Here is a 14,376-nt window from a genome sequence, read left to right as displayed (position 1 = left end):
TCGCAATTTGACCTTTACAAGTCATTTTATGATGCTAAGTACTTGCATAATGAAATAAAGAATCTACAAAATTCCCTTGTGCTCAATTTAATTGATAATAAACTTTTCAGGGTACCGGTATTGCCATTACAAATTGAAATGTCAATCTCTGCAAATTTCTAGAAATTTCTTGAGCCCGCAACTAGTGAAGCAAGAGATAATTAAATTTAGCTAATTTCACTTCCTGTAGGGAACTGGTATTTTGGTCTTGGATTTCATTGAAACTATTTACATCTTTAAAATTTTCTCCATTGCAATTACAGGATCCAGGATATTAGATAAATCAATCTAATCAAAATTAAATGATAACATGTATGTTGAATTAATAATGTAAACAAGATGGCTTATGTATTATGCGTTCCAAATTTCTTCACATCATTTAACGTTTGGGGGGGGGGGGGGTTTAAAGCCACAGAAGAAGGGTTAATTTAAAACAATTATATATGTATGAGAGAGAGAAAGAGAGATTTGACACACAGTAAATAATATAATTGATTACATATCCTGTATATTATATTTATTTCTTGTTAGGCTAATTAAAGTACTTATGGTAATTTCTACCTGAATTTCAGCTTGGGGAAGAGTTTGCAGATTGCATGAAGAAAAGAAATATTAGCAAAGGAAGCAAAGAGATGCAGGAGGGAATTCTGGGAACTACCTACTTTGAACTGTACTTGGCCCTACAGGAGTTTTGTAAATATGGACATCAGCTGCCAGAAAGGTGGGAATATATATATATATATAATATATCCAATGATGACTAAGTACACATGATCGACATTTAATTAATGTGGATAATGTGTACTTAGTCATCGTTGGATATATTTTTTGTATACCTATACCATGGACATTTTGTGCAATTTTACTATATATATATATATATATATATATATATATATTATATACTTTCAATTTCATCTCTTCTCTTTTCTTTAAAAGTTTGCGGGCATATATCACACGATATATGCCCGGAAACATTCCGGCCCGCAAACATTACGTCACAATCAATACACAAGCAAATTACTACGTCGTTAATTTTCAAATTTTTCGTGTTTTTCATCTTTTACTCAGTTAAACCAATAAATAAATTGTTAAAAATAAATTATTGTTAGTTTCTAAATGAAATTGAAAGTATATAATAAAAAGGTTATAGACTTTGTATGGGAAAATATAACGACCTCGTTTTATGTCGCGGACGGACCTCGCAAGCTCGGTCCGTCTACACGCCAAAAAACTCGGTCGTCATATTTTTCCATACAAAGTCTATAACCTATAAATATATACATAAACAAATTTAAATTTATGTAAAATAGTTTTATTTTGCTACCAAATTTCATTGCAGTTAAAACAAGAAATTGAAAATTGTTTCATTTGATTAAATGCTTATACAATGTAGACATTGTTCTAGGATATTTTATTGAATATTTTATATTCGTTTGTGATTTGCAGTCTAGACACATTACAAATAGAACAGTATTACAAATGGTTCCATTTTGCTGTAACTCGATGGATCGCCGTAGCTCAGGAAAAAGCTATCTATCGCATACACAAAGCCATTGAGCTTGATAAGGTACATCTATAAGGGATTTACGTGTCACAATTGAGACCTCACTAAAATGGAAATAAAATGTTCAGAATTGTCAATTTTTATGCACACTAACTATATTGATGTACTTTTCATACTTTGTACTTGCGCAGAAATTGTTAATTGAGAGATTTTCAATTTGTAATCTCTGTCTTGTACAGCTTCTATCTTCTAAGGTTTGTATCATGTCGATGTTGACTTTTGTATTTTGAATAACTGCACCACATCGATAAATTTTCAAGTTACTTCCCTTTAGTATTACAACCATTGACATCAATCGGCATGTTTTACAGTCTACACATTTCTAGCTGTTGTGTGAGCATCGCACACATGTGAATAAAGCACTGTTAGTTCATATGTATGTTACTAAAACTTGTCCAGTGTTTATAAGTGCAGACGTGAATAAAGCACTGTAAGTTCATGTGTATGTTACTAAAACTTGTCCAGTGTTTATAAGTGCAGATGGTTTTTCATTTGTGATTTCCCTGTAATTTGAAGAAATTAATATTTCCACTGTCTGTATACTTGTATTTCAAATAACAATTAGTTTAACTGCAATTATTTTAAAGATGAAAAAAAAATTCAACAGTTTTTATTAATATTTTAGGGTCATACTGAGCTGCCTTACACACTTTTGTACTTTCAGACAGCAGATTTAGGGAACTCGGGAACCAAGTTCAGTACCTCAGCTGTTGATGTCTGCTGCTGTTTCTCTCAGGTTTATCACACTGCTTTCTTTGATTTTATTTTTAGAAATCTGCAGACTATTTGTTTTATTAGCTAACCTGAACCAAGGGCCCATTTAAGCTTTCTTGAAAACATCCAAATAAATTTTGTTTTACGATTTTGTGTTGTCATGAACTTTCCCCATTATCATCTATAAGTCTGAAGAACCGCAATTCCAATTCTGAATTAACTTGATGTAAAGCATCTTTTGTAAAAGTCAAATTATTTTTTAATATGAAGAGGTCATAGATCCCTTTCAAAGGGGAGATAATGGGGATATGTTAAAAAATGGATGGTTATTTAAAAACATCAAAACAACCACAGGACCAGAAAATTAAAAATATCTATGAAAGCTTCCCTAAACATTGAAAATTCAAAGAATATAGGATAATGCTTATTCAATGATGCCCTCAGAAATTAATAGTAATTATGTAGATTTGTTCTACTCCACTTTTATGCTATATATGCTCAATAGATAGCATCAATGAGTATTTTAATTGTTGTGGTCATAGCATTCTAGTTATGATATCAAGATAATAAATAAGTTCCTGAAATTCTACAAATTACTTAAGGATACAGACAATAAGAGTTTATAGATATAAAAAATATGTGCCATTGGTCATGGATTTATTTTTTAGTATTTATGAACAGATCAAATGTGATGTGCAATATAGAAAATGCTACTCAGCATGACATTTTATTACAAGTAAACAGACATCGTCACACAGATATATGTAAAAAACAAAACAAAAAAACAAACCTTAAACCATGCAAGGGTACAATTTGTCAAATGAGTAATGAAGGGGGGGGTAGTGTTTAACTATTTTTCAAGAGAAAATACAACTATTAACATGAGAAATATGGCCCATTGGTCTTTTATGCAATATATTATCCAGATTTAATGAAATTAGATAATTAACCCTAGGTAAGGTTAGGGTCACAACCTTAATCTTGTATAGGCTTTGTTATGAAGAGATCTCCACACAAAATTTGCTTCTGCAGAGTCTTTGTCTCTTGACACTGTGGTCAAAGGTCAGTAGACAATTTCAAAGATTACAGGGATATTCATCAGTATGTCTGTGTTTTGGGATGTTGAAGTGTAAAATTATGCTATTTTAAGGGTCTAAATTTCAGTATTCTTTGAGTAGCATAACCTGCACAAATAATTCAAATCTTACACCCATGGGAAAAAGTTAATTGCCTTGAAAATGGCATTTCATTACCTTTTAAAGTCATGAATATGCTCTCATTCTTCAAACCATTAAAATTTTAAAATGTCTGTTTTGGGTTTATTTATTTATTTATTTTTATGTATTATTTTTTTTTTTGTCTTTTAGATTTCAGAGTTCTGGAGGCAACTCAGCTGGCCAGATGTTGTGGATTCTTATTCTATGGTATTAAAATTAACGAAGGTAAAGTACAAGTATTTAATATTGTTTTTGATAGGCAAAACCTATATTGTACCAGAGAAATACATATACAAGTAGTACATGTACATAGCCATATGCTTTTGATGTAATGGGATATGGTTACAAATCACACATTTGAATTATTTGTTAATGCGTAAATCAAATTCTTGATTTGAAATTCTTTATTTGCAGGATATGTGTGACTGTGGGAAGGTCTATGCCGATTTGATCCACCAGAAACTCATTGACAAAGGCTACTATGATGATGAGGGTCAATTTGATGTTACAGAACAGGTAAGCATGAGTCTGTTTACAGAACAGGTAAACAAGAGTCTGTTTACAGAACAGATAAGCACGAGTCTGTTTACAGAACAGGTAAGCATGAGTCTGTTTACAGAACAGGTAAGCAAGAGTCTGTTTACAGAACAGGTAAGCATGAGTCTGTTTACAGAACAGGTAAGCATGAGTCTGTTTACAGAACAGGTAAACAAGAGTCTGTTTACAGAACAGGTAAGCATGAGTCTGTTTACAGAACAGGTAAGCATGAGTCTGTTTACAGAACAGGTAAGCATGAGTCTGTTTACAGAACAGGTAAGCATGAGTCTGTTTACAGAACAGGTAAGCATGAGTCTGTTTACAGAACAGGTAAGCAAGAGTCTGTTTACAGAACAGGTAAGCAAGAGTCTGTTTACAGAACAGGTAAGCAAGAGTCTGTTTACAGAACAGGTAAGCACGAGTCTGTTTACAGAACAGGTAAGCATGAGTCTGTTTACAGACTTTGGGAATACTGCAGTGTCTTCACAACTCATCGATACGAAGATTTCTGAATGAGCAAGGAGATTATACAGCCAATTTAGATTAAACATCCGCACTAAAGTTGATGCCATAATTTATAAGATGGTTTCACACATTGGTGAGTTGAATTCATGAACTGGAATACAGCCATTCTGCTTTGAATATTGTTGAATTTCATATTTCCTGAGTAGATTTTCATCTCCCTCTTGATAGTAACAGATTTGATGGGAAGTTATAAGACTGTCAGATGGTCCTTCTCTGGGACACAAATTGGGAGCATTAACATGTAAATACATGTATTTCTCAACCTTTTTTTACATGAACAAAAATTACCAGCATTCTATGTATTAGTCACATCTTTAATTACTTTGATTATTTTCATGTTTTGATGTACTGTCCCAAAAATTAACACCCATGCATCATCATCATAGTAAATTGTTGCCAGAATGACTACCTATAAACTCTTTGAATTTTGGTATCAAAAATCTTGATTGTCTACCAAGGCAGTGCAAGCTAGGGAAAAACCTAATCACTGATTCAAGATCTCCCAAGTATACTGATCAATACAATGGTGACAATCACAAATTGGAATGTATGCAACTTAATATTCCCTTAGTCTGTAAACATACATTGTACCAAATAAAAATTATTTCAATTTCCTTTGAAGTTTTTTGGAGGTCAAAGGTTGGAAGATTTCATTTGCATATGGTGCAGTGATATCTGCATGGAACAGTGTGTTGCTTCAATAAAGTAAACAATGTACCAGCATGATGGTCAAGAAAATGAAAGTAAAAATCACATGAACACTTTAATATGAGATTTATTCATAAAAATGCATATTTTATTATATCAGTGTTTACGGCAGGTGTGATCGGTTGATAGGGGATGCTTACTCCTAAGCACCTGATCCCACCTCTGGTATATTCAGGGGTCCGTGTTTGCCCAATTCTCTATTTTGTATTGCTTATAGGAGTTATGAGATTGATCGCTGTTCGTTATCTTCACCTTTCATGATATACTTGTATTTTCTTGAATATGTGAAAATGAACTTTATAAAATAGAATATTAAACAACATTTATGATAATGTGTCGGGACATGATCAGAGGCCTTCCCAAAAAGGTACAAAAGGAATTTATCAATCTCACTGAAAAGAAATGCTAGCAATGTACTATATGCAGGAGGAAATAAAGACTTGTGGAAATAAGATAATTCTGGTTCAAGAAGTACACTATCCTGAAATTACTCGAGACGACAAAGTTTGTGTAAGCTAGATGCTGTGTTCATCTCAAGCAAGCATTGAGATTTTCAGTCACAATCTATTATAAATAAGCTCCTTTAAAGAAATCCTCTTTCCACAACTTCACAGTTAACATTGCTCCCAATATTTGATTGGAGTCAGCTGTGTCACACAATATGGAGAATTTTTTAATGAACATAATAGTACATTCAAGACCCATTGAAACTTATTGGATGCAGTTGTTCCAATCACAGTGTAATGAGTATGTCAGTGGATCTAACATTTCATTTTAGTTAGATTGCAATTGTTAATCACTTGTTATACTTTAACTTTTGATGATTGAATTTAAATGATACATTACCACTTTTAGCATGGTACACAGTAATTGATTAGCGTCACAAATTAAAATTGCCTGTTCGTTTCAAGTGCATTCATATTAAGTAATGAAGAACCATTTTAAAACCTTCACTGGGATATGAAGTTGACTGGGATACATGGTCAAATCAACCTATAAGCCCTTTAGACTTCACAGGACATGATCATGAGACCACTACTCTATAATCCGGTGAAGTTTTTAGCTCACCTAAGCGGAAAGCTCAAGTGAGCTATTCTGATCGCCTGTTATCTGTCCATCTGTCTGTAAACATTTTACATTTTCGACTTCTTCTCCAGAACCACTGGGCCAATTTCAACCAAACTTAGCCAAAAGCATCCTTGGGCAAAGGGCTTTCAAGTTTGTTCAAATGAAGGGCCATGTCCCTTTCAAAGGGGAGATAATCACAAAAATGCAAAAATAGGGTGGGGTCATTTAAAAGTCTTCTTCTCAAGAACCACTGGGCCAGAAGAGCTGAAATTTACATGAAAGCTTCCTGACATATTGCAGATTCAAGTTTGTTCAAATCATGGCCCCCGGGGGTTGGATGGTGCCACAATAGGGAATCAAAGTATTACATACAAATATATAGGAAATATCTTTAAAAATCTTCTTCTCAAGAACCACTGAGCCAGAAAAGCTGATATTTACATGAAAGCTTTCTGACATAGTGTACATTCAAGTTTGTTCAAATCATGGCCCCCGGGGATAGGATGGGACCACAATAGGGGATCAAAGTTTTACTTGCAAATATATAGGAAAAATCTTTAAAAATCTTCTTCTCAAAAACCAGTGAGCCAGAAGAGCTGATATTTACATGAAAGCTTCCTAACATAGTGCAAATTTAAGATTGTTCAAATAATGGCCTCCCGGGGTAGGATGGGGCCACAAGGGGGATCAAAGTTTTACATACAAATATATTGGGAAATTCTTAAGAACCACTGAGCCAGAAAAGCTGAGATTTACATGAAGGCTTCCTGGCATAGTGCAGATTCAAGTTTGTTCAAATCATGGCCCCCGGGGTTGGATGGGGCCACAATAGGGGATCAAAGTTTTACTTGCAAATATATAGGAAAAATCTTTAAAAGTCTTCTTCTCAAGAACCACTGAGCCAGAAAAGTTGATATTTACATGAAAGCTTTCTGACATAGTGTAGATTCAAGTTTGTTCAAATCATGGCCCCCGGGGATAGGATGGGACCACAATAGGGGATCAAAGTTTTACATGCAAATATAAAAATCTTCTTCCCTTGAAGAACCACTGAGCCAGAAGAGCTGATATTTACATGAAAGCTTTCTGACATAGTGCAGATTCAAGGTTATTCAAATCATAGCCCCCAGAGGTAGGATGGGACCACAAGGGGGGATCAAAGTTTTACATGCAAATATATAGGAAAAATCTTCTTCTCAAGAACCACTGAGCCAGAAAAGCTGATATTTACATGAAAGCTTTTTGACATAGTGCAGATTCAAGTTTGTTCAAATCATGACCCCGGGGGTAGGATGGGTCCACAAGGGGGGATCAAAGTTTTACATGCAAATATATAGGAAAAATCTTCTTCTCAAGAACCACTGAGCCAGAAAAGCTGATATTTACATGAAAGCTTTCTGACATAGTGCAGATTCATGTTTATTCAAATCATGGCCCCAAGAAGTTGACATTTACATGAAAGCTTTCTGACATTGTGTAGATTCAAGTTTGCAAAATCATGGCCTCCAGGAGTAGGTTGAGGCCATAATAGGGACAAAGGTTTTACATGCAAATATATATGGAAAGTCTTCAGATATGGGCCAAGGTGACTCAGGTGAGCGATGTGGCCCATGGGCCTCTTGTTAAAATGGTTATTCATTTCTTGGATATCTTGAAACAGCTTTGTATTACCATCAACAACATAGAGCAAGTTCGGAGGGCCCTGAAACAACTCCCAGAAACACTGAATTTTGTTGACATCCAACACGCAGTAGAACAGGGGAGTGAGCTGGGGACAAAATTTAATCTCCACGCTACTGTGAGAGAGGCGGATCAGAGCATGGTAGAGAAGATCCAACAGGTGGTGGATCGTGTGGCTGATAAGGTAGGGTGGTGAAGAGTCGGTGTAGATTTTGTCAAAAGATTGATACGTTTTGTATGTCAGATAAAAATTTAGATTCAAGTAATAATAGTTGGGGGAAGGAGGAGTAAAAACTCCCTAAACCTCCTCCAATCTAATTAAAATTAGATCCTTTGATCCGCTCATCTACTATCGCTACACAAGGATCTAACAACTCTCCATAAGAGGTCATCTCAGATTGAACTTTTGCATTGACCAATCAGCGATCGGCTTGAGAATCGTCGGTGCGATTGTATATTCTCGGAAACGACGTCTTCCGAACGTATATATAAACAAGTAAAATGGCTGCGGCCATACCAGCCTCGCCGTCCACACCACGCAGGATATATAGTTTATGTAATATTTGTTGTCTGTGCGGGTTTTCATTTCTAATAAAAGAAGTTGATCGAAACGGTACTGCGACATGGAAGAAGCTTTCGAAGCTGAAACTATACATTTAGTCGTATCATGAGTATTACCTTTGTAGCCAACGCTTAAGTAACTGATACGAGACAGCTTTTTGGTCTGGTCCTTCATCAGGCCTATCAATGGCGAACATACGAGTACATGTCCAGCCTCACGACTAGTTCGTTTCTGAGCTGCAGCGTAAACCTGGAATGGCAACGACTTTCCAAACCCAGTTGGCAAGACAGCAATGCAATCTTTCTTCTTTGTAATATTGCTAATTATTTCCTTCTGTTCCGGTTTCAGAGCGTTCACGCCAAAATCCGGTAATAGTTCTTCGACAATGTTGTCGATTGTAGGCGCCGCCATTTTTTCACACTCCCGAACAGTAGTTTAGATGCGATATTCTGATTGGTCAAGAGATTAGAATTTGATTGGGTGCTATTTTCTCAACAAAGTTCAATCTGAGATGACCTCTTATGGAGAGTTGTTAGATCCTTGTGTAGCGATAGTAGATGAGCGGATCAAAGGATCTAATTTTAATTAGATTGAACCTCCTCGGTCTCAAAATATTGTTTGAAATATAAGGCCAATTCAACTTGATTGATATATTATCATCCCCGCCTGCCCCTGAAAAATTGGCCCTCCCGAATTTTTTTTATTTTGCGGAACTTGTGATTTCCGAAAAATTTTCATGTCCGACTCCGGTATTTACACTTTGTTTACATTTCCGGTACAGCAACGTGAAAAGCCACGAGAAGAAATTACATCGTTATGGTTTTCTTAATTTCTCGCGTTCTTACGGGCGTAAATGAAAGGAAGGAATTAATGTTCTTCATATCTTGAAGACGTTTGGTAACTTTCTGTGTTTGAAATTAAAGCGCTTAACCTGGAATTCGTCTGAATTAAGCATATATTGATATCCATCAGGCATAAATGATGCACTTCTGTTGACAAAACTCGTTTTTCATTAATGTTTTTCTCAGAAAATAAAAATTAAGAAATAAAATCCTCCCACCCACTCCATACTTTTTGATGACCCTTCATGATAATCTACTAATTAAGTTGAATAGGCCAAAAGCCTCTGCTTTTATTATGCTCCCCGAAAAATTTAGGGGGAGCAGATAGTTGCCATCATGTCTGTCCATCTGAGCTCATGTCTCCTAAACCTATCATCAGAAATTGATATAATTGATCACAAATGTTCCTTGAGACAAGGACTTTTGGACCAAGGTCATTTTGGAAAGGTCAAGGTCACTCAGAACACATACCTCATACAGGTGACTCTCAATGGCTAGAACTTCGATCTCTCGAAGTGAAATCATGGTCCCGATTTTTTTCTCTATATAACTAAGAAAATTTACTATCGATCTCTTGAACGTTCAATCACTCGAAGTTCTCGATCTCTCGAAGTGAAGTTGGGTCCCGTAAAACACATTTCATTGTTTTTCACTCTCGTCTCTCAAAGTGGTGGGTAACGTATACCGACCATTACCCAAGCATATAATTATTTCTGCTTGGACCTTACCTGCATTTTGTTGAATGCTGGAGGCTAGTGTGGTCATGGTAATTAGGTGTTTACCTAGGTGATACATCACAAGTGCTTCTTTGTGGAGGTGGGCTCTTAAGTATATAATTGGTTAATTGGTCAGTTTTCACCCTACACCAGGTATGGTGATGATTATAATTTATATAGAATCCAACTATGAAGGAAATCTATAATTGGCTTTGACTTGACAACCAGAGAGTAAGTTTGGGACATTAATTTAGAGACAAAAATTCAGAGATCTACAGACTGTTAAATTTCTCGAGTTTGTTCTTTGTGTAAAGGTACTCTAAAACGTTGTACATATTTTGCTTTGTGTAAAGCGACATCAAATGTGCTCTGTTTAGCTAGGGACAGTAAAGCTTTATCAGAAATTAGTTTTGTACACCTATCTTACCGTGATAAAGGAACAAATAATACATAAACTTTGAAATCTTTTTATTAATGCAAATTCTTTATTTTGAAATTGAATCAACTACCCGATAAATATGAAGGAAAACGTGTCGAAACGATCCAATGATCTTGCTGGTAAACATTTCCGGTTACTGTAAAATCTTAACCATATGGTCGCAACTTTAATTTCTGAATTTTTTTTATCTCTCGAACTTTCAATCTCTCAAAGTTTTATCAAGGTCCCTTGAACTTCAAGTTATCGAGAGTCACCTGTATAAATAAAAATTTCATAATTTCAAAAGTTTTTGAACAGGTATTGATCATGCATCACACAAATAAGTAATAGGCAAATGGCTCTCCAATAAAGGTCACTCCATGTCATTTTGTAAAGGTCACTGTTGCTCAACATATACCTTATATATGAAAAAGAAGCCTTCATGTCAACAATATTTCTACAGTTATTTAATATTATTGTGCGAGTCATTCGATCATCATATGCAATATAGTTCATTGGTTAGATGTATTTTGGGAAGCATCCATCAATTTGACTGATATTCTTGTATTTCAAAACAATATTTCTCGAACTCGGATGCTAACCTGCAATGTACACAAAAACACAATCTTTATTTCTTAAATAAAAGGCATAAAGTGTTTAATATTAGTACTTGAAGTTGATAATCGATTTGGATCAACATTCATCATATTTGGAGATTGCAAACAATGTTAATTTAGTTGTGTGGGTTTGTTTTTTTGTTTTTGTCAGACATTGAACTTTTTATCTTACTTCCCTTAGTGTTGTTATTTGTATTGTTTTGAATATTATGTTTTGACAGTGAAGTGTCTTCAAATGGTGCATCTAATATAAATCTGTGAATGTAAATGACAAAAAAAATTTAATTTTTTTTCAAGGATTAACCTTCTTGATTTAATTTAAAACAGATGCGTCCAGACATCAAGAGTGATGTATTCCACTTAAACTGGGCACCAGAATTAGTCCCTGCTGAGGAGGTAGGTGCTGAAGTGATTTCATATTTTTATGCCCCAACCACAAAGTAGTCAGGGCATATAGTTTTAGTACCCTTGTCCATCCTTCAATCCTTCTGCAAAACTCCATTTTCCCAGACTGTTTTCTAAACGCCTTGAGATATTGAATTGATTTTTTTGTATGCAGATGTATATTGATGAGTTACAGATCGAGTTTGAGTTTTGTTCTGGTTTGTTGATTTTTTTTATGGTGTAATGCCCCCTTAATGTTGAAAAATGACTGTTGCGACCAGTTTTCCGGACATTTTTTTCATAACACCTTGAGATATTGAACTGATTTTTTTGTATGCAGATGTATATTGATGAGTTACAGATCGTGTATGAGTTTTGTTCCGGTTCATTGATTTTTATGGAGTAGTACCCCTTTAATGTAGAAAAATTAATGTATTTAATATTTTATGGCTGTTAATACATGTACTCACTGTTAAGGATTGTTGTTGAGTTCTTCACTGTACTAAATTGGTGTAACATACAATCTAAATACCACACTCAATGCTATACTTTGATGGATTTCCTACATTTGACTTTACTGCAGGCGGGGGCACTCGTGTCGTGCCAACACTTGCGATACAGATGCATTTGCATGTTCAAACTTTGGCACAATTATTTCTGACATTAACATGAAAAAGAGAGAAAGAAATTTTTCTGTTTTGTTTATTTACTGAAACAAACATTATACATGTAATGCAATCAACAATCAGTCATTAGTACGTCTTCTCTCTTTCAGGAGGGGGACATTGTTTTTGTATTTTCTGTCTCTCAGTCACAAAATCTTGTGAACGTTTTTCCTTCTATATGGCTTATCGAATAGACTTAAAACTATGTACAATGCTTCATTGCCATTTGTAGATGTGCATATTGTTGGAACGGGAGGATCCAATTATTTTCTGAAAAGTTATAGTGGATCTAAGAGGGGTGGAGGATGTTAAAATAGCTTGTGAATGCTTCTCCTCCTATATGGCTTATCTGATAGACCTGAAATTTTGCACAATGCTTCAATGCCATTTGCAGATGTGCATATTGTAGGGACAGGACTGAGGAGGATTCAATTGTTATCCTCAAAGTTATAGTGGATCTGAGGGGTGGAGGGTGTAAAATAGTTTGTGAACACTTCTCCTATGTGGCTTATCGGATTTCATGTGTATTTTCCTGCTCATGCTTTCTAATTGAAGTATTCTTTGTTTGTTACTACTCACTTTGATGAAAATAGGACACTTCTTTACAACCATTTATTTGTGAGAGGTTTTCTAAGTTGTTAGAACTTGTAATTAATCCCTTTGTATACTTATACAATAAGATATGTTCAATTCAAATCAACAAGTAAAGACATAGTCATTATTTATGGGACAAAGAATTATAATGTTTGTAAATTGACACCTGACATTCAGAGTTCAGTTGACTGTTAGAAACACCGAATATAATGCATCATGAACAATAAAATTGAAAATTAGAAATTGAGAAATTTCAGATAAAATTGTGGCCTTGCCCCTTGAAATTTCATGGTGAATTTTGTTAGATTAGAAAGATATTGTAAACAGGAACAGTCTGTCTTCTCAGGCTGTAAACAGAAATATCTATCTTTCCAGGCTGTTGAAGAACTAATGAAATACCTGGACAGTAACCTATTGACCTTGAACCAGTATCTTCTGAAGGCCAACTTTGACAGGATCCTCCAGTCTATATGGGTCGAAGTCCTTGAGGAATTCAACGAAGTCCTAGTTACAGAAGAATCGGTAAGGGAAGATAATCATGATATCATCTTCAGAGAAATGAGGAAGTTTTCATAATAGTACCTGAATGACATTCGCTCAGTCTTATTGATCAGTGACTAAAATTTTAATACTCAACATTTGATGAGCTAGATTTCTATAAAGAATGATACTTCGGATCTGCCTAATTTAACTTTGCAATGGTTTAATGACACTATTGTGAGCAATTATCAAATGGTAGTCTGTCTCAAAAGAATTTGTTGTTGGATTTTGCAGGATGAGAGTTACGCCTCCTAAATCTTCAGTTTGGACTTTACTATAAAATACTTTATCTGTTATACAGAGCTCTGCATATCGTGACAGTATGTGACAATTAATGGTTATATGGCAGCTAAAAATTGCATCCTTAGGTCAACATTTACTGACTCGCAGTCTTCACTTATGAATTTGCTCATGTTCAATGATAAGTTTCAATGTGATAAACCTTGGAATGACAATAAATCGGAGTTTAATGTAATAATAATTACACTGTTACCAATATAATGTTACAGAATTACTGCTTTGGTTATCATATTGAATTTTATTAATGAGTACATGACTGTCACCTGACAAAAGTCTTGAGTAGTCCATTAATAAATCAGATTATCAGATTAGAATTTACCTTCGATCCTACTTTATATTTTTAATATGTACCAAGAAATTTACAGCAGTCGGATCTGATTTTCAGATTACAATGAATTTGTTTTGACAGTAAAATTTGTAGGAAAAGAAATGTTATAACACACTGTCACTGACCAACAACAAAACTTCAGGTTGTTTTTTTATGCTCCCTGACAATTTTTCGGGAGAGCATAATATAGTTGCTGTCGTGCTGTTCGTCTGAGCTCGTATTTCCTTTCATTAGAAATTGATCATAATTGATCACAAGTATTCCTTGGGACAGGGACTTTTGGGCCAAAGTCATTTAGGAAAGGTCAAGGTCACTCAGAATATGTACGTTATATAAGGAAAAAATTCATAATTTC

General features: G+C 34.8%; 1 protein-coding gene across 5 annotated transcripts in view; it reads left to right on the top strand.

The window, feature by feature from the left end:
- Nucleotides 1–14,376, top strand: part of LOC125671916 (BAI1-associated protein 3-like) — a 120,374-nt gene that overhangs the window by 76,484 nt on the left and 29,514 nt on the right. For 4 of the 5 annotated variants that reach the window (XR_008802595.1, XM_048907901.2, XM_048907903.2 and 1 more), the window contains 9 exons: nucleotides 612–760; nucleotides 1,489–1,609; nucleotides 1,786–1,800; nucleotides 2,271–2,342; nucleotides 3,688–3,762; nucleotides 3,952–4,053; nucleotides 8,036–8,239; nucleotides 11,538–11,606; nucleotides 13,229–13,375. Coding sequence is in view for 4 of the 5 variants with exons in the window: in XM_048907901.2 (XP_048763858.1) it covers nucleotides 612–760; nucleotides 1,489–1,609; nucleotides 1,786–1,800; nucleotides 2,271–2,342; nucleotides 3,688–3,762; nucleotides 3,952–4,053; nucleotides 8,036–8,239; nucleotides 11,538–11,606; nucleotides 13,229–13,375 (954 nt within the window). In the remaining variant the exon portion in view is untranslated. The remainder of the gene's footprint in view (nucleotides 1–611; nucleotides 761–1,488; nucleotides 1,610–1,785; nucleotides 1,801–2,270; nucleotides 2,343–3,687; nucleotides 3,763–3,951; nucleotides 4,054–8,035; nucleotides 8,240–11,537; nucleotides 11,607–13,228; nucleotides 13,376–14,376) is intronic. The other variant, XM_048907902.2, reaches the window with a different exon arrangement.

This window comes from Ostrea edulis, chromosome 4, assembly GCF_947568905.1.
Source record: "Ostrea edulis chromosome 4, xbOstEdul1.1, whole genome shotgun sequence".
Classification (NCBI taxonomy): Eukaryota; Metazoa; Mollusca; class Bivalvia; order Ostreida; family Ostreidae; genus Ostrea; species Ostrea edulis.
The sequence above is the reverse complement of the archived record's forward strand: the minus strand, read 5'-3'. Positions and strand labels throughout refer to the sequence as shown.